The sequence below is a fragment of the Poromitra crassiceps genome (genome assembly GCF_964638095.1).
Source record: "Poromitra crassiceps genome assembly, chromosome: 16".
NCBI lineage: Eukaryota > Metazoa > Chordata > Actinopteri > Beryciformes > Melamphaidae > Poromitra > Poromitra crassiceps.
The window spans coordinates 12,525,492-12,549,948 of record NC_139645.1 but is presented as its reverse complement, the minus strand read 5'-3'; the positions used below and the strand labels follow the sequence as shown (position 1 = coordinate 12,549,948).

Sequence of the window (24,457 nt, the reverse complement as noted above, 5' to 3'; positions counted from 1 at the left end):
TTAGCAGTCAATCCTAAAATGAAATATGGAGCTTAATCCCAGATCAAATGTACAGTAAAGGGCCTTGCATATTGTCTCATGTGATTGTAATGTCACGTTGAATGTATATGTATCTTTGTGTCCTGTCGTTAATGTTTGTCTTTTTTGTGACGTTGTAAACGGAGCTGCTGCTCTGACAACAAAGTATTATCGTACTGTAATGTGGCCAAAAAACACAAATAGAACTTTTCCCTTTGTCTTTTAGCCCAGTCTGCTCATATGGTGCCACAATATGGGAACTGCATTCCAACCCGACACGCCGACACATCACAGTTATCTAGAGCAGTCCGTGGTGTCGTGGTAAATAAACGATATTTCCTAATCAATGGACAATCTAATCGATGGACATACAGAGAGAGGGAGCGAGAGAGAGAGTGATGATGCTATTGGAAATCTTTCTGGCCATCTGCTGGTTTTAATGGTGACCAGAAAAGAGTCACAAAGTAGCCGTGACAGACAGTGGTCCGATGAGACACAGTTTATATGAAGTTTAAAGCCTTTATTTAGGCTCGGGAGCCGGCTCAGCTACCATGATAATTACCTGTCCAAGCCATCCACCCGTCCCACACACACCCTCCTCCACTCCAACATCTTTACCTCTCTCCATCCCTCTGTCCTCTCATCCCCCTCTCCATCCCTCTGTCCTCTCATCCCCCTCTCCATCCTTGCCTTCCTACATCTACTTATTTGGATGTCGCCTCCATTCCTTCTCTTCCCCAGTGACCGTGCGTTGCAGGCTCTGCTCGTCAGAGTCTTGGACAACCGCTACTGTGTCTACTATTATTTCTCCTTTATTTGGATCCGCATTAGTTGTTAGTTACCATGGCAACAACTACTCTTCCCGAGTTCCATGTTAAACACATGCAAGAGTATACTGGTGCTTTCACGTATACATATATACATACAGTAATAGAACGACAGAAATACTCCCCCCTCCCTAATAAAACATGATAATTAAAATAAAATGTAAAAAGATCCCCCTCATTAAAAACTATATCAGTGTACCTATTGTAACGATGACTATAATCAACTTTTATCCTCATTAACTCATTCCCCGCCAGGGGTTTGTTTCTGATCATTTTCAATTGTCTTCCGGGACCCAAAGAATATTTTCTTGTGAGATATGTAAACACTGGATATCCCAAAAGACAGAAGAAAGCCTCTACTAAGTTTGTTTCTGTCTTCTTCGGTTCTTTAGTTATCGACACTTGAACGGTTTTCAGATCTGCTAGTTATTAGGCTACTTATCGTTAAGTTTGCTCCTCTCTCTCCACGCGTCCTCCAGTCTGAGTCCATGCATGCGGACTCCAGAAGCTAACAGAACGAGCCTACTACTCATCATTTGGCATATTAGTCGGGATATGAAGATGCACCTGCTGGTATCCTAATTATTAATTTTCCTCTAGATTTTTTTCTGCACCCCCAACCTTAAAGTTCAAACTTCATCTATGCGAAAACATAATGCCTCCGGCCACAGCTGTCGCCGGCGGAGGCATAAGAAAACGGTGATGTTTTATGGGGAGCAAAATAAAGCACACAAAGCAGGGCTGCAACGAACGATTATTTTCATAATCGATTAATGTCGATTATTTTCTTGATTAATCGATTAGTTGTTTTGGTCTATAAAATGTCAGAAGATGGTAGCAAATGACGATCAGTGTTTCCCAAAGTCCAAGATGATGCCCTCAAATGTCTTGTTTTGTCCACAACTCAAAGATAATATCAGTTTACTGTCCTACAGGAGTAAAGAAACCAGAAAATATTCACATTTAAGAAGCTGGAATCAGAGAATGTAGACCTTTTCTCTTAAAATTGTACTCATAACGATTATCAAAATAGTTGTCAATTAATTTTCGGTCAATCGACTAATCGTTGCAGCTCTACCACAAAGTAAAGCCAGATTATTCTCACTGTGAACGGATCTGGATTGGCCAATTTACATGAGTCTGGGTCGTTTGCATATGGACTGCTAAATATATCCTCTTGAAAACTGTAATATACTAAGACAAGCTAAGACTGCCTAAAACATTTACATTTATTATTCCCATCTCATTGCCAAAGCTGACGACGATCTGACAACCAGGAGACAATATTTTGGGAGATAACGTGCGAGTTGTTGGCAGGCCATTTTGAGCAAGCAGATGGCCGACATCTCAGATGTTTCTCCATCGCTCTCTCTTACCTTCTGTTCTGTCTGAAGGACTTCTTGCAATAGAAAGTATGACACTAAACAAGTAGAACGTATAGAAAGTATGACACTAAAGTAGAACGCTAAACGGATCAACTGAAACACCAATATCTCAGATCTTTCAAGCATCTTATAGTGCTGCTGCTGATTTCCCCTGGGGATGGCTGCAGCCTCCAGCTTGACGTATTCAACAAACATCTGAATAATAGCAGAGATTTCAATCAGGTTGCTCGAGCACAAACACATGTTGCTGTGGATCAACATCAGGGAGGCACGATATATCGGCAATCATAACGGTAGCGGCCAATCTTAGTCATTTTGTTATATATCGGTATCGGTCCGACGAGCAAAATAACAGCGACGTTAATTTAATGTTAATGTTCACATTGAGAGAAAACAATGTGGTAAATTGAAAGACATTACTTTTTCAAATCCACGTGCTTACATGTGTTTTTGAGTATGTACAAAATTTGATTATCATAGAAACTTGTTTTTATACAGATCATATCGACATTGGTACATAATGTTATCGTATTGCTTGATGAAGATCCTTGAGATCGAAACGACGCAAATAAAGAACTACTGATGGAGCCTCAGTGTGCGGACCTTCTCTCTTTGTTACCGTTACCTTTTGTCCAGCACCTGTACGTTTTATTTTTATTTTTCACAAATATCAGTTATCGGCCATAGCAGCAATGTTAAAATATCGGTTATTGGTATCAGCCAAAACTTTCTTATCGGTGCATCCCTAGTCAGCATAGTTTCAATCTGGTATTTATGATGTCAAGACAATAATCGTAGTCCATGTGAGGATAATATTCCAACCAGATGTTTTATTTGTAAAATACAACAAGGTAATGTATGGTTTGGTAATAAATGCGTACAGTAACACAAAGAACGAACAGAGAGAAAAAAATATACAAAACTGAAGTTGGCGGGTGCAGCAGAGCGTCCCTGTGGATCAACCGGAGACAGAAAACTGAACTGAACTGGACAGGACAGAGGAGGGAGGGAAGCTGTTCAGGTCAGGATGTCGTGCGCCTGTTGCTCCACCAGCATGGCCATGTTCTTCACGTCGCCGCACCAGAAGTCCAACCTCTCCTTCATGCCTTTGATCTGAAACGGCATCCACAACGGTGTGGGTGAGATGAACCAGACAATCTAATACACAATGTATTACACACTATTCATAGCTTTCAAGGGGCGTTACGTGCTGCCGGGAACGCCCACCTGGCGGTCAAAAAAAAACTTGTTCATTCCGTTGCCTGCGAGTCGACTCACGCTGTTTGTTCAGCCAAAGTGCCGGATAGCCTACCTGTTGTGCTATCGGTTGCACTAAACCGACGAGGAGACACGCCTGGCGTGTGCTTTTACAGAATCCCGTCGGAGAAAGAAAGGAGAAGGGTGTGGATTTGTGCGACGTGGTTCAGTGGCTGGGGGCAACATTTTTTTGCTTTTTTTTCTACCATCAAAGTACACACGTCTTTGCTCTTTGCGGCCAACATTTCATCAAAGGTAAGCTCAAGTAACGTTAACGGGGTATTAATCATTATTGTAACGTTACTTGAGCTTACCTTTGATGAAATGTTGGCCGCAAAGAGCAAAGACGTGTGTACTTTGATGGTAGAAAAAAAAGCAATTTTTTTCCCCCCTGCCCAGCGACTGAACCACGTCGCACAAATCCACACCCTTCTCCTTTCTTTCTCCGACGGGATTCTGTAAAACACAAGCCAGGCGTGTCTCCTCGTCGGTTTAGTGCAACCGATAGCACAACAGGTAGGCTATGCGGCACTTTGGCTGAACAAACAGCGTGAGTCGACTCGCAGGCAACGGAATCAACAAGTTTTTTTTTGACCGCCAGGTGGGCGTTCCCGGCAGCACGTAACGCCCCTTGAAAGCTATGAATAGGTGATGTAGAAAATGTTCTCTCCATCCCTCCTGCAATGAATCCTTTTGACCGAGGGGCCAGCGTTCTACTTCCGCATTGACGCCAATGCAGGAGGAGCAAATACAGCAGTTCCAGGCTGCATTCCCATCAACCCTTCCCCCCCACCAATGTTTTGAGCGTGATTGACAGGTCGCCTGTCCAGTGATCACGCAGCTCGCCGACGACAGACCAATCCAGCGTATATGCAGGAATCTTGAAGTTAAATTCAATACCTGTTAAGACCTTTTCACTGCTCACCTCAACGCCACTTTCATCACATCAGCGATGTAAATCGATAGGGGTGTAATTAATTACCATAATTTGCTGATATCACAAAGTGCGCCACGATACGATTTCGATTCAAATCAGGGGTCTGCGATCGATATGAGACTATACCATATGCCCATTTAACACAATCAGCACAATAGCTACAGAATGTAATACCTTATCAAAACGGCGATTAAGACTTTTTAAGGGCCTTCATTTTCCCTAAATTAATTTATCAACTTTTAATACTTTTCAAGACGCCGCGGATGCCCCGCAACAGCAGGGCGGAGCTGCGGGTCTGTGGGAAACCCCCGGTCTCGCTCGAGCTGTGCAAAAACCCAAGATGGCAGCGGCCAAACCAATGGGTGACATCACACACACACACACACACACACACACACACACACACACACACACACACACACACACACACACACACACACACACACACACAATGTCCATCTTGTTTACTGTCAATGGTTTTGACACAACATCTGGCTCTGCTGCACAGACAGATGGTAACTTGATGAAACAACAACAACAAAAATATGACAAGAAATGCAAGATACATAAGCAATAATAAGCATTTTCCTAAGCAGGTCTGAATGAAACGATTCAGCTTAAATTAAACAGAAATAGAGGTAAATCAACCAATGACACAAACAGAAACCTTGAATGCATAACGGAGCAGTAGTGAGTGTTTACCTGCTGCAGGTCCAGCACTCTGGGCTGCACCCAGGTCATCTGCACCTTCTGGTCCACCTCGTCAATGTTGCCTTTGATCAGGCCCACAGACAGAGCCTTCATCACCAACAGCTCCACCTGCAGGAGAGGGAGAGACACACACACACCAACCAGTTAACCACCATCAAGAGGAGTTCTCCCTGCCTGCAGGACGCACCACGCCTCTTTACACATTCTCCTGTCAAAGCACCAAATGTGTTCTGAACACAGCCTGGTTCCAGCTCCCTAAAACATACTGTATTATTTACAGCAAATCTCAAGACCTCAAACATTATTACACCAACTGAGAGAGGAACGGGAGCAGATTCTGTTGTTCTGTCTCAACAGTATTTTAGCGGGCTACTGTTCCTGAAAAGCTTTTGAGGGGAAAAGATTGATTATTTAAAAAAAACTAAGGCTAGCTAACTAACTCACTGAGGCTTGACGCTCTCAGCCCAAATGCAGTCTATATAGACATAAATACAGAAACATAAAATGCAGATGAAACAGACTTTTCCGCCTGGGAAAGAAGTTAGCCATGCTACTCGCCACCAAAGGTTTCATCGACAGTTATTGACAGACTGATGAAATATACTCGGTGTCTAAGGCCATGTTCAGACTAGGAGGCCAAATCTGATTTGTGAACTTTAGTGACCTATTAACGACTTTATCCAGATTGGTTTTATGAGTCTGGACGCTCCAAGTCTGATTTGTGTCACTTGTCCCAAACAACATATGGAGGTAGTTTCCAATCTGCTTTCGACTGATGTGACTTCAGTGCGGACGCGCAGATCCACCAAATCTGATTTGAACGTCACTCGCAACTCGTCGTCAAATGTTTCTGCGCAGGGAAACCACGTCACCAACGTACGTATTTACTGACGCCCACGTCGTTACCATAGCAACCCATGCAGATAGGCTGTTTAGGTCTGGACACACAGATCCGACTTGAGAATCAGATTTGTGGCAGTGCGGACACACTCCCAAATCAGATTTGGGAAACCAATCAAGATAATGATGATTAATGACTTTATCTGTCTGACTACCTGTAATGTGAACATGGCCTTATTAATGATTCTATCCAGATTGGTTTTATGAGTCTGGACGCTCCAAGTCTGATTTGTGTCACTTGCCCCAAACCATGGAGGTCTGGACACACAGATCCGACTTGATCACTTGCCCAAATCAGATTTGTGGCAGTGTGGACACACTCCCAAATCAGATTTGGGAAATCAATCAAGATAATGATGATTAATGACTTTATCAGCAAATCAGATTTGCCTGTAATGTGAACATGACCCAACGTACGTATTTACTGACTCCCACGCCGTTACCATAGCAACCCATGCAGATAGGCCGTTTAGGTCTGGACTCACAGATCCGACTTGAGAATCAGATTTGTGGCAGTGCGGACACACTCCCAAATCAGATTTGAGAAACCAATTCAAGATGACGACGATTAATGACTTTAGCAGCAAGTGGGATTTGCCTGTAATGTGAACATGGCCTGACTGACCTCGTTGACGGGGATCTTGGCACTCTGAGCGATCTCAGTGAAGGTCAGCTGCCTGTGGTTTGCAGGACGGGTGAACGTCATCTGGGAAGGGAAGGAGACATTTTAGACTGTTTGATTATGCTTACCGGTATTTTCCACGAGTGGTAGTTCAAGCAACAAGAGATGTAGTCATCTTGGTTCTGCTCTGGCATCGTGACATTCAAAAGCCATGTCCTCGGTTGAAAAAACGAGCGATTGGCACAATCCGTGTCAATAGACCCATTTCACAGCAGCCGTTTTGAGGTGGTAAAGCAGGAAGTAGATCACATGTAACCAATACCACTAATGATCCATTTAGGTGTTCCAGTGCCTTCATTCATGCTATTGGTGACACCTGCTTTACCACCTCAAAACGGTTGCTGTGTGAAAAGGGCCAATAAACAGCACAACGGGCTTTACTAACACTGTTGGTTACTGTCTGTTGGTCTCTGTATCCAGTATTTATGTATTTATTGTTGGGAAAGTGGTAATTGTGTAAATGTCTAAATGTATCCATGTCCCGTCATGTGCCGTTTCATGTTATCTCAGAGCTATAGTATATCTGTACTGAAACTAAATACCACCAACCTGGTTGTGTGGCAATAAAAGTATCTTGTAGTCAAGTGTGCGCCGAGGAGTAATAACAACAATGATGGCCGCCAAAGACAAGATAGACGCTGCTATTTGAGGCTGTTTTTGATCGATTAAAAGTACCACTTCCTTTGAAATGCCAACAGCACTCTGCTTTGAAGACATTTATTCAAACGGGAGATGTGTTTTTGCATTCTCCCCACTGGATTAACGTTACAGTATATTCAGGCGGACACGTTGGTCTCTCGTGATTGGTTAGGGAAATTCAAATTCCCCTCAGGAATTCCCCTCGTGGCAAACGGTTCGACTGGAGGCGATGTCAGACTAGAAGATGAAAATGGAGTTGACAATTCAGTCTGATATCAGGCTGCTTAAGCTCTTATTTGGAGTGAATGTGATTGGAAGAAAAGACAGATCACCGTTACTATATACATACACACACACACAGCATTTCTCACCTCCATCACGCAGAGCAGCTGGATCTTCTGCATCAGTTTTGCCTCGTGGGCTGCAAGGTCAGGCTAGGACAGAGAGATGAGAGAAAATATATAATAAGCCTGTTGCCATTTAAAATATATAAGAAAATATATAAGCCTGTTGCCAATTAAGGTTCTCCACAAAATTCCTCCAGATATTACTCAGATCTTCAGCTGTTTCCAGGGAAACGGATAGCATGAAGTTTTAATTTTAGACGCTACACAGCCAGAAATATGAATTGACACTCCTTATTTTTCATATCTAGCAATCTGCCATTGTCTAAGTGGGATAATACCCAATACTCAACACATTTGAATGGAAATAGTAAACGTACTCAAAGACCTTTAAAGTCTCAGTAATACTCGAACGGTTTACCTGCAGGCCCCAGGCCGACTTGAAGCCCTGGAACTTCTCCACGTTGCCTTGGTTGAAGGCGTACAGCGTGTCGATGAGCCACTGCTTGTCTGTGCTCCTCAGGGACTCCAGGACAGGATGCATCAGCTGCACATACACACACACACACACACACACACACACAGCAGAAAACACTGAGGAACGAAGCTTTGGTACCACAGGAATGAGTCTTAAATCCTGCTTAACCCTAGAACACTAACGTCGGGTGATTTTCACCCGGACAATTGAATTCACGTGATTTTCATTGTCTTGCTGCTGTCTGAGGTGGGCGGGTCCTTAGGTACCTTCAGGATGCTCACTGACATCATTGAATGTAGGTTTGTTTCCCTGCTCCCATTCATGGTTTTTTCTACAGCTACGTGTTCGGGTGATTTTCACCCGACGTTAGTGATAGAGGGTCAAATATCTTCGGGTTAGTTACAATGGTATTGTGGTATCTTTTTTTTTTTTCACCACACAAGTCCCATGAATGGGTGGACCGAAGGAGAAGTTGGGAGCTCCTGTTTTTTTTGGGGGGGATTTTTTTTATAACGATTACCTAATTTTTCCCGAATTTGACATATTTTTTATAGTGTCCCCCATAATAAACTTTTTTGTGTTTTTTGTGATATTTCACATTTAACTCATTGAGTGGCGTGCCAGCCACTTTTGGAGAACGGACGCTCCCCAGTGCCAGAGTTTCAGAGCGTTTTCAGTGATTTCTCGAGGCCCACAGAATATTGTGTGATATTACTATGTAAACACCGAACACGCACAAAGAACGATGAGACTCTCTTCTATCATCTGCAAAAAAAAAGTTTATTGATCCCATTTTCCGTTCTTTAGTTATGAGCCGGAGAAGATAGGCTGTTTTGAGCAAAAAGACACTTTTCAAATTAGAAGCTGAGTTATTCCGCCTTTTGTGAAATGCAGCATTTCAAGCACATTCTGAGTCTGAAGATAATATTTTCTGATGTAGTGACGTGGTGTAGTTGTGTGGTGCATGCGTGCCCCACCCCCCTCTCCCCCCCTCAGCTGCAAACTCCTCCCCACACGCACCCAGTCTATTTTCGGAGCGCTCCGTTTTTTTGCGCCGGCTCCCAGCGCGACAAGGAAATGCCAGCGCGACAAGGAAATGCCAAACCGGACTGCAGGGAAAGGTTTGGCCCTTCGGCGTCGGGTGCTGCCTTTCTGGCGGCTAATCGTGTGAAGAAACTATGCAGACAGACAGACAGAGGCAGAGGAGCTCAGTTGTGTGCGCGGGTTGACTGCTGTTGGCAGCCAACATCAGCTGCAGTCAGTCAGAGCCATCTATATGGCTCTGGCTGCAGCATGAGCGGTTTCTCTTTGATCACGGGGGTTTTTCCTGCAGTTTTCCGGACCTTCCTCTAATCTGGAGAGCACTGTCGCCACCTAATGGGTCTGTAAAATAGGTTATACACCTCCAAAAGCTACAATATTTGTACAGGAGATCCAGGAGGCTTTGATCCACGTCCCACCGTCAAAAAACGCATTTGACGTCGATCGACGTCCGTGGCACTCTACGTCACTATTGACGTCGATCGACGTCCGTGGCACTCAATAAGTTAAAAACAAAAGAAGAGTACCTCAATTTGCCATGTATTGTTGTACTTTAAGATATTTTGATGAGAAGTATGTTTTATGGGGTATATTGCATCGGGTGAAATACACCCGACGTTAGTGATGGTGTGACTTTAAATCACGTTAGTGTTCTAGGGTTAAGACACAGATGTTGGCACTTCCGGTTACTTCATCTCAAAGTCAATGTGATTAACTTTCAGAAAACGCTTCAAAAGTCATGAAAGTGGTCCTCATTTATGAAGACTATCTTGCCGAACACGAAGTTTGCCATTTCATAAACCTTTGCTGTTTTTATTTTAATACTATTTATAGAACAGTATACAAACAAAACAAAACAAACAGGCTCAGGCACAGAAAAAGAAAAACCATACAAACATCATGTTCAATATTACAACGCGGTGCTACCAGCCACATAAGGTGCTTATGTGCTTATAAGAGATGTACACGGGATCCCACGCGAGGGCTCCATGAGAAACCAGCTGGGCGAGTCACCCGTCGCCCCTAACCTCATCGAGGTAGGCTAGAAACGGGCCCCAGATAGTTCGACTTTTTTTAAAGTGAGTTGGTTTTCATAAAACTTTGTTAACCCATTGATACCTGATGCAGCATTTGTGTGTGTATCCCTTTAAGACCTAAAGACTTAAAGGGATACACACACAAATGAGGGATATACACACAAATGCTGCATCAGGTATCAATGGGTTAACCACAGACCTTATTTCAGGCATTTAACCGAAATCCCCCATACAAAAATCCAATTGACTTTGAGACGAGGGAACCCGGAAGTGCAAGACTTCTGGGTTGGCCTACAAGAATATGTCATCCCTGCGGTACTCCATCGTGGCTGACAGACAGAGGAACCGACGTTGAATCGAAAGCCTACCAGCTCCCCGAAGTTGTAAACTCCTTCTCCTAACAGTCCAGCCAGACCCAGTGTGAACGCCCTCTCCTGCTTCTCTGTCTCTGTTGGGTGAAGAACAATATTCAGTTATTCAGATGTGGACAAGACCAACCAACTGGATCACAGTACATTTCCTAGAACTGAGCGAAGGTCCACTGATTTCCACGTCCTTTCATTTCCCATAGAACTGAGCGACCAGAAAAACATGGCTGATGTGCGGACGCTCAACAAGCTCGTCGGCCAAGAAAAGTTGGCCATGGCTAAACTTTTCATGGTCATTGGCTGTCAACAGCCTTTGTCAACAGCATTCTTTTGTTTCCCTAACGATCTTTACAAAAAATTGTTCTGCCTGGCAAGCGCAAAGTGGATGAGAAGTTGGGTACAGCCGGGAAAAAAATATTCCCAATTCTCTACAAACTTAATTTGAAAGACCACCGATCATCTGGTATGGTAAACTCTAAAGTATTTTCTTTTTGTTTACTTCTGCCAAGGAAGTAACGTTTTTGTCTGTAAGCAGGATATCTCTTTTTGTGAATGGCCATGACAATTGGTGGACAGAGAGGCCTTGGAGGAAGGAGGAACAACTGATTAGATGTAGGTGCACCTATATCTTCACTTCCACAATTAGATAATAAGATTATTAGCTTTAGCTATGAAACTAACAGACAGACTTGGTTCCAAATCCTAACTCAGGGCATGTTTGCAGGATCAAGCAGTTCATTTCACACGGATTCACCTGGCAGGTCTTTGATATCCACACAGCCCAGGTAGCGCAGGGCGTCCTTGTAGTAAGAGGCGTGGTTCCCAATGATGCGGTAGTATTTGCTAGAGAGGTCGTAGAAGCGGCCATGGACGGACGTCACCCCAGGCAAGTTGTTCAACATTTCCTCGACCTCTTCAATGAGCTTCTGTTAAGGACAACAGGGGAAAAAAAACAGGACAATGTGTGTGGTGACTAAAGCAAGTTTCGTCTGCGTCAGCAGCTTGTGAAGGGAGACGGGAGAGAATGCAGGTTTTACCTTTGTGGCTGGAAGATCGTTGATATCCAGTTTAAGAGTGCCGATAGTTGTCTTGCAGAGAATGACGGCCTCTTCACTGCTTTTCACCTGGAAGAGACACGCAAGGCTTGAGCAAAAATTGTAAATTGTGTCCCTGGAGGAAGTTTAAACATATAATAATTCAGAAATGCAAAATATCACACTGGCATACACGGTAATATACCAATATTGGTAGGTCAGCTTACTTTTTCCTTGGTCTTCTCGAGGAAAGTGATGGCATCTTTAGGATCTGGAAACAAGAACTTTTGCTTAAACACTACAAGCATGGGGAAAAAAGGAGCATCCTTCAGAGAAATATTCCTTATTGCTGAAAGTTGTTCTTACCTGTCATCCGTCTGGCAACATAGAGTATAATCTCCACCAGTGACAGTGGATTGATTCTGTTAAGGAAGCATGAAGGCTAATTAGCAGCAAAACAACCAAACAACAACTAGTAAATATTAATATTATGATATATTATAATATAATAATAATTATAATATTATAATAATAAGTATGACATGGGATGACTGAATACTTGAGCCAAATTCACCACACCTATGCTCAAAGTCGCAGAGGAAGTTTTCGTAGAGCTGGAAGAAGAACATAGGAAATGTCAGTTTGAAAATCTTCAGGATCTTGATCAATGTAGTGAGCATCATCTTGCTCGACACCAATCCTACACTGTGACTCCCGATAGTATTTGAACAATAACACATCATTAAAATGGAAGGAATTTTACACAAAAATAGCAGACCATCACTAAAACATGTCGAGCATTAGATGACCAGCCACCACAGTCTCAGCCTTAGATAAAAGAAAAAGTAAGTTTAATGTCAAATAATCTAAATGTACCCTTTCATCAAAGAAGCATTTTTTGGTTTATATGATCAAAATTCCTAACATGTAGTTGCCTCTAGAAAGTGGCAACCCATGAACAACAACACACTCTTCACATCCTATTTTCAAGTCCTCTGAATGCCAATGATACACTATCTGAGCAGCAGACACTTTGCTCAGATCTGGTGCAGTAAATGACAGCCAGTCAACCTCAAACCATCATGCCAGACCTAGGTCACCTTAGCAGCTGCTTCTCCTCATTAATTTATCTCATCTTTGGAGACCAATTCAGGACAGTCGTGTCTGTCCTGAGGCTCTCTGGCACGAGTCTGATGGTTTGACTCTTCAGACTCGCAGCTGTTTGGTCTGCACTCCAGACCAGAGGAACTTTAGTCTCTCAGTCCACAAAGGGACAGACTGAAATACAAGGACGTTAAATTTTGCCCTTGAGGAGAACATGAAAATGAGACATCAACAGCTTATTGTGTTCATAGATCGCAGACAAGTCATCACATGCTACCAATCTTGACAGTACACGATCCTCAGTCATGATGTTTTGCTGTTACCTGTATGAGGCCATCCCCCGATTTGAAGCAAGGATCTTTAACGAACTCTGTCAGCTTCAGTGTTAACTGATGCCACAATCTGTCAAGGAAAAAAGAAACTGCGTTACATAAAGATAGTGACAGTCTTTACTAGTTCATCTCAATCACACCTAGCTAGCTAGCTGATTTATAGCCACATGTTAGATACATCATTTTGGTGCCATTGAATCCAATGAAGTGATCAAAATTGAGAATGTTTTCAGTGCTTTACAGAACAAAAAAGATGAATGTCCTTTGATTTGGGGACTATGGGGGGTAGATAATGCTAGCTCGCCAGTTGACAGTTTGTTGGAGTAACTCGTTAATGTCAAATTATGTTTATTTATATACTGTAGCTAGCACTTTATCACAAGCATGTCTCAAAGCCATGCTTTACATACCATCACTTACATACATCACTATACGTTACCACCATACTATATCGTATCATCATCATGTAGTTATCAAGCCAGATAGTGTTATTGCCAATGCCATCATCTAACCACTACAGTGTGACTAAGAACTTTACCTGTCAAGCTAACTTCAGCTAGGAAAACTTGTGACAAAGTGACACTGTGTATTCCACTGTCTTGAGCCTGGTGGTGGCTTCAAAGTTCCAACCCGTGAAATACGCACTAGTTTGACTGATTTGACTATAGTAACTTAGCCCTATCAGAGGATTTTCTCGCTGAAGTTAGAAAAAATATGTGGATAGCATTAGCTAACCACGGGCTACTACAGCTAACGCTAGCTCCATGCATGACTCAGCGTGCACTTTCAATGAAAGAGCTAACGGTTAGCTAGCCGGTTTGTAGGCTTTACTTCTTGTTGTAGAGCTCCTCCAGTCCGTGCCACTCCGCTGCCATCTCCGGGGTCGAGCTGTTGCTCTGCTGCTGCTTGAGGTATCCGCTAACATCTTTCATTGTGGCGACAGTCTGGATATTAACTTTTTACTAGCGAATCAGGACAGTTGTTACAATTTCTGCTACTAGCTAGTACTAGCTTGTGCTGTGTCCGTCTGCTGCTGCTGCCTGGACGCAAAGAATGACGGGAAACGAAGGAGGCGTTACCATATAGATGAGATGAAACTGTTTAATATCTATGGAAAACTATTTATTTGACTAGTAAAGTTGATTATCTTATACATACGTTGTATCCATTCATTTCAGTGTGAACTGTTCATCGTCAATATATAATCGACAAACAATACAATATGGTCTGTATTCTTTCTGAGCTGTTGTGTTTACAGACATTACGGTATTTGCTGGCACGTCTGTCCTGACGTCAGAGGTTAAAGGCAGACAGACAACAACAAAGTGACATTTGCAGCAGACAGGCAACATAGATTTCGCTGGGAGAAAATGTGTTAACAATCTTGTATCCGCGTTTAAGCTTCCTACGTGTGAAAAACTGCATCGAACAATGAATAGCTGTGAATAGTTTTGTTTGCTGTAGCTACTGTAACTATGGCTTCTTTAGTCAGCTCTTCATCAATAGTACCTGTCAGCTGCAGACTTTGTTTTTATCGCAGTCTGTGTTCAAGAAGAATCAGGGCCATCTCTGCACAAGGTTAGTTGTTCTCAAAGTGGGGTCCGGGGACCACACTGTGGTCCTTGCAGTGGTTCAAACTGATGAATTGTTAAGCTTCACCATTATTTCATTCAGAAGAAGTTAACACAGTTATATAAATGTAGATTAATTACCATTTTAATGATAGTTTCATTGTTATTATCAATACCTACAAAATCACTAAATCAGATCTAGCAATACAAATATGATTTGGATCACCAAATGGGGGGTCCGTGGCCCTATACGTGGACTAAATTAGGTGTCCTTCGTATTAAAATAACTGAATTCAAGCAATCATTTATGAGTGATGATGTGACAGTGACACCTGTCTGTTTCGTCTTCAGATCAACAAAGAGTGACAGGCTTTGGTCAGAAGAGCCTCCTGTGTCCAGCTCAGGGTTCAGCAGCTGTGTTCAGGTACTTTTCAGAGTCACACCAGGTACTGTCCAGACAGCAAGATCCTGACTCTTCACCTGGCCTTTCTGTGTTCTGCTGTGAAACAACTTCATTGATTAATCGAGAAAATAATCGTCAGTTTAATCGACACTGAAAATAATGCTCAGTTGAAGCCATGTTATTATTAAAGTCTCCAGGGCATCCCAGTGGTTACTAGAGATCCTTTAATTGGAAAGAGGTTTGATCCCTCTCATTTTTCCGCCTGCAGAAGTGTCCTTGAGCAAATCTCTGAATCCCTCTCTGGTCCTGGCCTGCAGCAGACTGATAACATGGACTCGGATCCCTCTGGTGAAACACATGTACTCTACTGACACATGTCTCAGTAGAACATGTGCAGACAAACAAACGACGCCTCACCCCTGTTTTGTTTCTGAACAGGCCCGACTCTCCCTGGTGGAATGGGATTCGAGGGCTTTTCTCCGGGGGCGGCAGCGCGGGCGTCAGGCAGCAAACCCTGGAGGATGTGGCTCAAAACATCCAGGAGCGCAAATACAGGAGAGTGGTGGTGATGGCTGGAGCTGGGATCAGCACACCGAGTGGCATCCCAGACTTCAGGTAAGACTAAATCCATCCTACCCTGTCCTCTCCTAACATTCCTGTCCCAGTTACTTTATGAATTCACTGTGAATCGGCGGTGCATTCCCCAAGCCATTCGGCAGAATAAAATGTTGGCATTTGACGTGTCTGCAAATCGGAGATAGTAGAATCTCAACGTAAATCAAAACGGAGGTTCATTTGAAAACCTCGCTGCATTTCCAACGCAAATCTGGGCACCCAGAGTCGATCAGTCTGACGACTAATAAGACTCTGGGACAAGATAAAAAAGAGGTAGCTGTCCAGTGTGGTTGCAGGAAGTTCCCCAGGTGTTGAATGGAGCAGAGAAAGACATCCGAGGCACTCTGAATTATATTAAAAATCCTTTATTCTAACAGGGATACCAACGCGTTTCGACTCAGAGTCTTCATCAGGGTAAGTCTTCATCAGGGGAAGAGCACCTGATTTTTACTCTGCCAATCGGAAGAGCACCTGATTTTTACTCTGCCAATCGGAAGAGCACCTGATTTTTACTCTGCCAATCGGAAGAGCACCTGATTTTTACTCTGCCAATCGGAAGAGCACCTGATTTTTACTCTGCCAATCTATATTGATGTCTTCTTGACCCAATGCAGCACTCCCAATTGTATCTTTATAAATAAAGACTCTGGGACAGATGGACAATATTTCGGGGGTTCCGATGTAGAGCGGACGTCCGTGCCAAAACTTCCACTTCCGTGCGTCAAAGTCATTGTTTGCAGACCGATTGACGCGAGAATGGAGTGAGAGTTGATCGATCAATACGTTTTATAGGTGTTTAACCGCATATGAGATGTTGTCAGAATGTAAACCACAACGGACATGCGCTCTACACCGGAAAACCCAGAAATGTCGACGATCTGTATTTTTCACAGTCCATGATCTGTCGCAGAGTCTAACAGGCAATGTACACCAGTTGTGTTACGGGTGCGATCATGCGGATCCGGCAAAACTGATGGATCGACTCTCGCCCATGTTAATTGATGGGCGATACATGCGGTACGGTACACACCGGTTCTATTTTTGTCGGATCCCGCATACGCCTGACAGATTACATGAGTGTGGGTCTGTTCAGAGCCCAGCCAGTACCGGAGCCGTACCATATCTGTTCGGGAGGCGGTGTACATTTGCCCTTATTAGTCGTCGTCAGACTGATAGACCGTGGGTTCCCAGAGTGAATGCAAATAAAACCACTTTGGTTATATTTCGGCAAGTAAAACAACTTCCTCTCTGCCCATGGTAGGATTGCCTTTTCCCCGGGAGGGTCTGGTGAGACGTAGGAGGAGCCCGGCCTGGAGTCACCCACACAGGGCCTAGACCCTCCATGCACCGAAGGGCCTTACAATACTGCGGTGTAGCCCTAACTCTATTGCAGCGGATTGGGCGTGATCAACCCTTCCGCAGGCAACGTTGCAGACAGAGTAGGAAGGCTGATCCGTGAGCGGCTGCTTCTGGGACGCGGGTCGGGGTCTCAATCGGCCTCGGCTGGGTCTACTGGGCGAGGGTGTATGCTGTTGAGAGACCAAGAAACACCTTACAACCCCAGCTAACATCACTGATGACGCGGCCCAGCGCATGCTGTAGCATGTATTTTAAACCTTGGTTAAGGTTAGGGTTTGGGTTAGGCTTAAATAACAAAAACATTAAATGTGACTTATGGTTGAAGTGTAGAACACGCTGGGACTCGAACGCAGCTCTCCCGTGTGAGAGGCGAGTGTTTACGCCCTCCATCCACTCGGACCCCGACCACGACCACGATGCGTTACAGCAGACTCTATAACGTCGATGGTTGAGAAACATTGATATTCAATTGCCGGCCCGCGGGCCGGATGACTACTGACTAATTATGACTAAAAGGTTCAAAGTAATCTCATGTGTAAGAAATTACTGTTCTACATTGAAGTCAACATTTTAATAATGAACTCGTTCATTTTGGTTGGTTTGGTTTTATTTTGCTTCAAGAGTGCATTTTTGTTCTTGTGTGACCCTCAACAGGCTTTGAGAATCCCCGGCCACTTACTGATAGTTATGCTTAAATTAACCCACTCATATTCCCATTTATTTCAAGAAAAGCTAGTGGAAATTCTAATTGGCTGGTAACTTTGAAATCTAGCAGCCATATTGGCAGGTGGTCAAAAAAGATAATTTCAAGCCCTGCAGGGAGAGCAGGTGGTGACATAGGAGTGAGTGAGAAAAGGATCAAATATTGGTGGTTAAGACTGAATAATGACATCACAACTGTTCATTTAAAATGAGTTATTCCTCTAAACCTGCCTTCAAATGCTCCAAATCTTTCGCACCGGCGCCGTTCGGCCCCCAGCCCTCGGCCCTCAGCAAAATGTGGCCCTTGGGGGAAAAGTAATTGAAGACCCCAGGGTGTAGAGTGTTTGAAGCATCTCTCGCCTCTCAGGTCCCCAGGCAGCGGCCTCTATGACAACCTCCAGCAGTATGACCTGCCGTACGCCGAGGCCATATTTGAGATCAACTTCTTCCATGCAAACCCCAAGCCCTTCTTCGCCCTGGCCAAGGAGCTGTACCCAGGCAATTACCAGCCCAACCTCACACACTACTTTGTCCGCCTGCTGCACCAGAAGGGCCAGCTGCTCAGGATGTACACGCAGAATATCGACGGGCTGGAGAGACGTAAGTCCAGTCACAGCCTTTATATTTCTGCCTCTTATTTTACAGTTTTTTCCAAGTATTATTTTTGATACCTTTAAGCAGAGGTGGGCACACTAGTCACGTGACTTGATCTCGAGTCACAATTAGGGATGCAGCGGTATGGGTTTTTGACGGTATGATAACCTTGGACAAAAATACCACGGTTTCACGGTATGGCGGTATTGCGGACCTTTATGTGCGGACCATCTGTGTTTTTACAATAGCCGAAATATTCCCATACAGCCGACATCGTCTTTTTAGATGGGGGGAAAGTTCAGGGGGGTCCTTGCGTTCTCCTGCTTCAGCCATTATCACACACACGGTTGTAAACACAGTCAGGGACAGCTCCTCTCTACTGTGCTCTAGTCTAGGTAGGCATGCAGCCAGGGGGAGGGGCCGCGTAAGCTGCTCTCTGCAAGTGACCTGGGCACTTTGTTTTGGGGAAACAGCTGATACCGTGGGGGAAGGTATGACGGCAAATCTTAGTGGTTTTGATACAGTGACGTTTTCAAACCGCGGTATACCTTCAAACGGTATACCGCTGCATCCCTAGTCACAATTTGGATTGCTTGAGACTTGACTTGGGTTCTGGTGACTTGGGGGCTTGACTTGAAAAGGTTTCTAATGTCTTGACTTGAGATCTTGTGTTTGTGTAAATCACACTCTATTAGATTGAAAGGGATGAGATTTGTTACCAGCAGACGACTGAAGTTAAATTCTGTTTTCTGAATTTGTATGGAATCATTGACTTTATTGAAGTTGAAACTGATTATAGAAATCAAACTCATGAGGCTCTTACAACCCCCCCCCCCCTCCCTATTAAAACCTATGACATTGAAAAGTCCTACATATATATTTTTCTTTAATATATTAGATTGTTACTGGACTCTTGATTTGTTCTGACTTGACTTGGTGCTCTATATGTAGACTTGAGACTTACTTGACATGAATGACATGGACCTGACTTGGTCTACATTTATACTTGTCACCTCACTTGACACGTGTGCCTCAAGACTTGAGACTGACTTAATCACACCTTAGAAATTATTACATGTCGACACACGGCGGTTAGGCAGACTTTCTTAGGAGTGAGTCCTGTCACTTCAGCCTGTGTGTGTGTTAGGGCTGTCACTTTTTCCCCAAAATAAAATTCGAACGAACTTTAATTGCCCAATATTCGTTCGAATATATTCGAAGTTTTTTGATTAATTAAATTTTTTTTTTTTTTTTTTTTTTTTTTTTCAGTCCAGCAGCCTCTTGCACCAGCTGAACGTAAGTTCTGTCTTAAGTTAGGGTGTAAAGTCCACACTAACTGCTACGTTCAAACTAGTTAGTTTGACACTAAAGTTGTGTCTTTGTTTGGTTGCACCACGGAGACGTAAGGTACATCTTAACTAGTAGACCCTAAAGTCCATACTAACCAAAATAGTGTCGCAGACAATGACGTGTACAGTATCTGTGACCAATCAGTGAAAAGCACGGTGGAAACGGTGTTTATTTACGGTTGTTTAAGTGGAGTGAAAACAGGACATGTTGCCCACCGCAAATTAGTGCTTTCATATTTCATCAACACTAATCAAATGAGAACGTTATTGAGTAACGTTCGTTTAGGTTCATATTACTGTTAACGTTTATCTGTGAGCTCTTCATCAGTATTGTAGGCTATACCACCATCCTGCCTCACTAAATTGTTGCGGTTATTTTAATTTGTATGCAGTGCTGCAGCTTGTGGGAAACAAAAGCGTGAGTCATAAATATCAAAGGGTGTAATTTATCACGGAGAGCGCGTTGCGGATGCAAAACAATGATGCGCCACGGTGCCAAGTTGCAATCCGTGCCAACTGCTATTTTACGGAGGACTTTACACCTAGTAAGACGTAGGTGTAAATTTTAAGTTCTAACTTATGCCTACGTTGTAACTATTTCACTTGGTGCAACCCAAATATTTTTAGTAGTGCGTAAACTCGGACTTAGTGAGACTTTACGTTCAAACTAGCTTACGTTTCAACTTACGCACAGCTGGTGCAACCCACTGCAGCCCACCGGGCATCAGCCCGACGTGTTAGCTTGGACGCTCACAGTCACAACACTGCCTCACAAACTTGGCTGCATCCAACTCGAGACAACTTTTCAGACCCTGGAGACAATCTTTCTCAGAAGAGACTAACGCGACAAATCTGGAGACTTTTTCTGACATGGGATTAACATTACCAGCAAGCAGCAGTTGGTTAATTTTGGTTAATAAAAAAAAAAAAAAAAAAAAAAAAATTAATAAAAAAAAAAAAAAAAAAAATTCGAACATTCAAATTACATTTCGAAAACGAACCCCTTCCCCCACATTCGAAGTTGCATTCGAATTTCGAATGAAAAGTGACAGCCCTAGTGTGTGTGTGTGTGTGTGTGTGTGTGTGTGTGTGTGTGTGTGTGTGTGTGTGTGTGTGTGTGTGTGTGTGTGTGTGCGTGCGTGCGTGCGTGCGTGCGTGCGTGCGTGCGTGCGTGTGTGTCAAGTGGCAGGGATTCCTCCTGAGATGCTGGTGGAGGCTCACGGTACGTTCGCCACCGCCACCTGCACTGTTTGCCGGAGGAACTACAAAGGGGAGGAGCTACGTGTGAGTTGGCTATACAGTATGCAGCGTGGTTGAACCTATGGTTTACAATTTCTTTTGTATGTGGAGGTTTGAATGATTCCATAGATGATTCTGCATCTTCTTCTTCTTCATGTATGTTGTCTATCAGTCAGATGTGATGAGCGGGACCGTCCCGAAGTGTCCGACCTGTACAGGAGTGGTGAAGCCTGACATCGTCTTCTTTGGGGAGGAGCTTCCACGGCACTTCTTCAAGTACCTCACAGACTTCCCTCTGGCCGACCTGCTGGTCATCATGGGCACTTCACTGGAGGTGAGTGCCGCCCCGCCGGCTATTAAAGGCACAAGGAAACAGACGCCGTCTTGCCTCCATAAATTGACGTATATCTATCTATCTATCTATCTATCTATCTATCTATCTATCTATCTATCTATCTATCTATCTATCTATCTATCTATCTATCTATCTATCTAATGTAATCTAATATATCTACAGTATAGCAGTATGAAACTGTTGGCAGTGTGACTTTCACTTGCTGCTGTTCCTCCTGCTCCCTGTAGGTGGAGCCCTTTGCCAGTCTGGCGGGAGCGGTGCGCGGCTCTGTTCCTCGGCTGCTCATCAACAGGGACCTGGTGGGGCCGTTCGCCTGGAGGCCGCGGCCCAGCGACGTGGTGCAGCTGGGGGACGTGGTGGGCGGGGTGCAGGCGCTGGTCCACGCCCTCGGCTGGACGCAAGAGCTGGACTCTCTGATGCAGGCCGGCACTGAGACAGTGAGGGTTTCATTTACTAACACACACACACACACACACACACACACACACACACACACACACACACACACACACACACACACACACACAGATTCTTACTGTAATGTATTTATTTATCTCCAGACTGCAGGGAAGACACATGAGTGAGACATTATCACATCAGAGCTGGAGGTGTGACCTGATCCACCGGACTCAGAACCAGCTCCAAACCTGATCCACCGGACTCAGAACCAGCTCCAAACCTGATCCACTGGACTCAGAACCAGCTACAAATCTGCAGCACCAAATCCAGCTGATTTACTCAACGTGCTGATGCAGCGGCTGCTCAGTTGATGCCTGAAAAGAAACATTATGCCATTGGAGACTCTGACACACACACACAAAATGATATGGTGCAAATGTGTAAGGGTTGTTTATGCTTCATCCGGTTACAGAAATACCAAATATCAATAGGCTACAATGTTGATTTTTTTAATCAAGTTCTTTCAGATTTTATTTATTTGTCTCTTGTTTATTGAAATGTGATGACATCATTAATGATGGCTTTTGTATGAAGAACCACCTGTTGTGGTACTTTCACGTCAGCATTCAAATACATCAAAGGATACAGTACATGTGTAAGGTGTAAATTCACCCAAAAATTAAAATTCATTGTCGTAAAATTACTATTCTAACTTAATAAAGACCAATAAACTAGAAGTTAAAAAGTATAATTATTTATTTACAAAAACAAATGTCTCAGGGTCCTGGTTCAGTCCCCCCTCCCCTACTGTCTCTGCGGACTGACCCGGAAATCCCTCACTCACATCAATTTATAACCTTTCACAGGAAGTCCTAAGCTGCGATAGCGCCCTCTAGGAGTTGAGGGAGGTATTACAACAACAACAACAACTCTAAATTCTCACCTCATCATCTACTCACCCCCATGCAGATGGAGATGCAGATGTTGAAGTTTTTTTTTTTTTTTTATATATATACATGCCCCCCTTTAGTGTGATAATACCACTCATGTTTGACTTTGAATACAGGGATGTGGGGATAACACAAATCCGATTGCTGGCCACTTCAATGTCCGCTATCAAGAGTAATTCAGACAGTTGGTTCATGAAGTCGCTGGGCTGGGCTCAGAGTGTTTGTGGTGTGGAAGATTCCATAGACATATATAAGGCTAGATGGTTTAAGGCGGAGTCACCAGCGTCGTTGAAGCGCTGCCATCTTGCTACGGCAGGCTTTCTGGTACGTTCTATGGTAGCTGTTGGAGGGTGCACAGACAAAAATACTCATAACTCGCTGAAATCTTGACGGATTTACAAACGGTTTGGTTTATTACAAGCATATTCCGTTCCCGAGATATGGCAACAACAACATAAAAAACACTAAAAACACTATTTTTTTGATGGGCTCCAAATTACACCAAAATTAAACCGAAGCATCTATGCCATGAGAGGGATTCAGGCACAAAGTTTCATGCAGTTTCATCCATTTCCCTAGGAATTATGATCATCTGATGTGATAATACTAACCCAACAACAGATGCTCATAGCTCCTAGCAAAATGGATGAAACTGCATGAAACTAGGTGCGTGAATTCATCTCATGATGATGATGCTGCAGTTTAAGTTTGGTGTAATTTGGAGCCAAAAATAATAATAAAATGTTAGCGTTTTTTTAACCCATAAATATATATAAAGCTGTGGTGCCGTAGCAAGATGGCCACCATGCGACGACGTCGCTCTCCATTGACCGGCAGCGCGGGTAAGCCATCTAGCCTTTATATATGCAGGCCCGGCGCTAGGGGCGGGCCTGACCGGGCCGGGCCCCCCCATTCAACAAACTGGCCCCCCCATTCCAAAAAAAAAAAAAAAATTTTTTTTTTTTTTTTTGCTAAACGTTTTTCCGTTTTTCTGTTTTAAAGTTTAACATGGAATCTGGCTGTCATTAGGCATTGATTAACTGAATGCTATTGCTAACTGTTACTTTGAACATCCATTTGCAATGATTCTGGCTGGATATTAACTATTGTAAATTTGTCACAATGAATGCAATTTGTGCACAATGTGTAAATACACTTAATATTAATTGTTTAGGCCTAATTATTTGTAAAGTCACAACACATTAGAGATGTGTGTAGTTCTTCACAGATTTAGCCTCTTCATTTTGCTCTCAAATGCACCAGGTTGACGAATTTTACTTTAAAATGTACAAAATCTTCTTCCGGGGGAGAATCCCCCCGGACCCCCCTTGGGTAGCTTGGCCCCCCCAAGCTAGTGGCAGGCCCCCTCTGTAACTTGGGTCTGGAGCCGGGCCTGTATATATGTCTATGGAAGATTCGACCTGTCAAAACAAGGCAAGAGCTGTCAAAAGGGAACAAAACGCTCGCTTCCGCCGGTCACTTCCTGTATCGCCACTGCCAGGCCCACTTAGGAGACCGGAAGAGTACAATTTCTTTCTATTGGCGAAGCCTGCAGTGAAGTCTCGCAGTGCCACCCGTAGATGGTATCCTCCGTCGCTGGAAGCTTGATGACGTCGATGGTGGGCCTGACTCATGACTAGCTAGTAGTGAAGTGTCTCTGGTCCGGCGCTGTAAAATCTGGACAATGTCCATATTGCATTGTGATTGGCTAGTAGTTGTTACAAACCACGCCTCTTTCGTGGGCACGAGCTCATGTGCACGAGCATTTCCATCGTCTGCTCACACCTTTTAATACATCATCCATGGTGCTCACGAGCCCATGTGCAC

General features: G+C 43.8%; 2 protein-coding genes across 2 annotated transcripts; one reads left to right on the top strand and one right to left on the bottom strand.

The window, feature by feature from the left end:
- Nucleotides 1-3,040: 3,040 nt before the first annotated feature.
- On the bottom strand, nucleotides 3,041-14,130 carry psmd13 (proteasome 26S subunit, non-ATPase 13). Its single transcript, XM_083652565.1, has 13 exons — nucleotides 13,926-14,130; nucleotides 13,086-13,164; nucleotides 12,238-12,272; nucleotides 12,025-12,080; nucleotides 11,886-11,929; nucleotides 11,662-11,748; nucleotides 11,379-11,550; nucleotides 10,625-10,704; nucleotides 8,122-8,247; nucleotides 7,728-7,790; nucleotides 6,661-6,741; nucleotides 5,127-5,243; nucleotides 3,041-3,343 (listed from the first exon to the last, which is right to left on the bottom strand). The coding sequence occupies exons 1-13, from the start codon at nucleotides 14,024-14,026 to the stop codon at nucleotides 3,248-3,250; spliced, it is 1,137 nt and encodes a 378-aa protein (XP_083508691.1). The 5' UTR covers nucleotides 14,027-14,130; the 3' UTR covers nucleotides 3,041-3,247.
- A 418-nt stretch (nucleotides 14,131-14,548) lies between these two features.
- Nucleotides 14,549-22,256, top strand: sirt3 (sirtuin 3). Its single transcript, XM_083652643.1, has 8 exons — nucleotides 14,549-14,672; nucleotides 15,017-15,089; nucleotides 15,507-15,683; nucleotides 18,112-18,344; nucleotides 20,871-20,971; nucleotides 21,099-21,260; nucleotides 21,509-21,718; nucleotides 21,842-22,256. The coding sequence occupies exons 1-8, from the start codon at nucleotides 14,570-14,572 to the stop codon at nucleotides 21,863-21,865; spliced, it is 1,083 nt and encodes a 360-aa protein (XP_083508769.1). The 5' UTR covers nucleotides 14,549-14,569; the 3' UTR covers nucleotides 21,866-22,256.
- The last annotated feature ends 2,201 nt before the right edge of the window (nucleotides 22,257-24,457 follow it).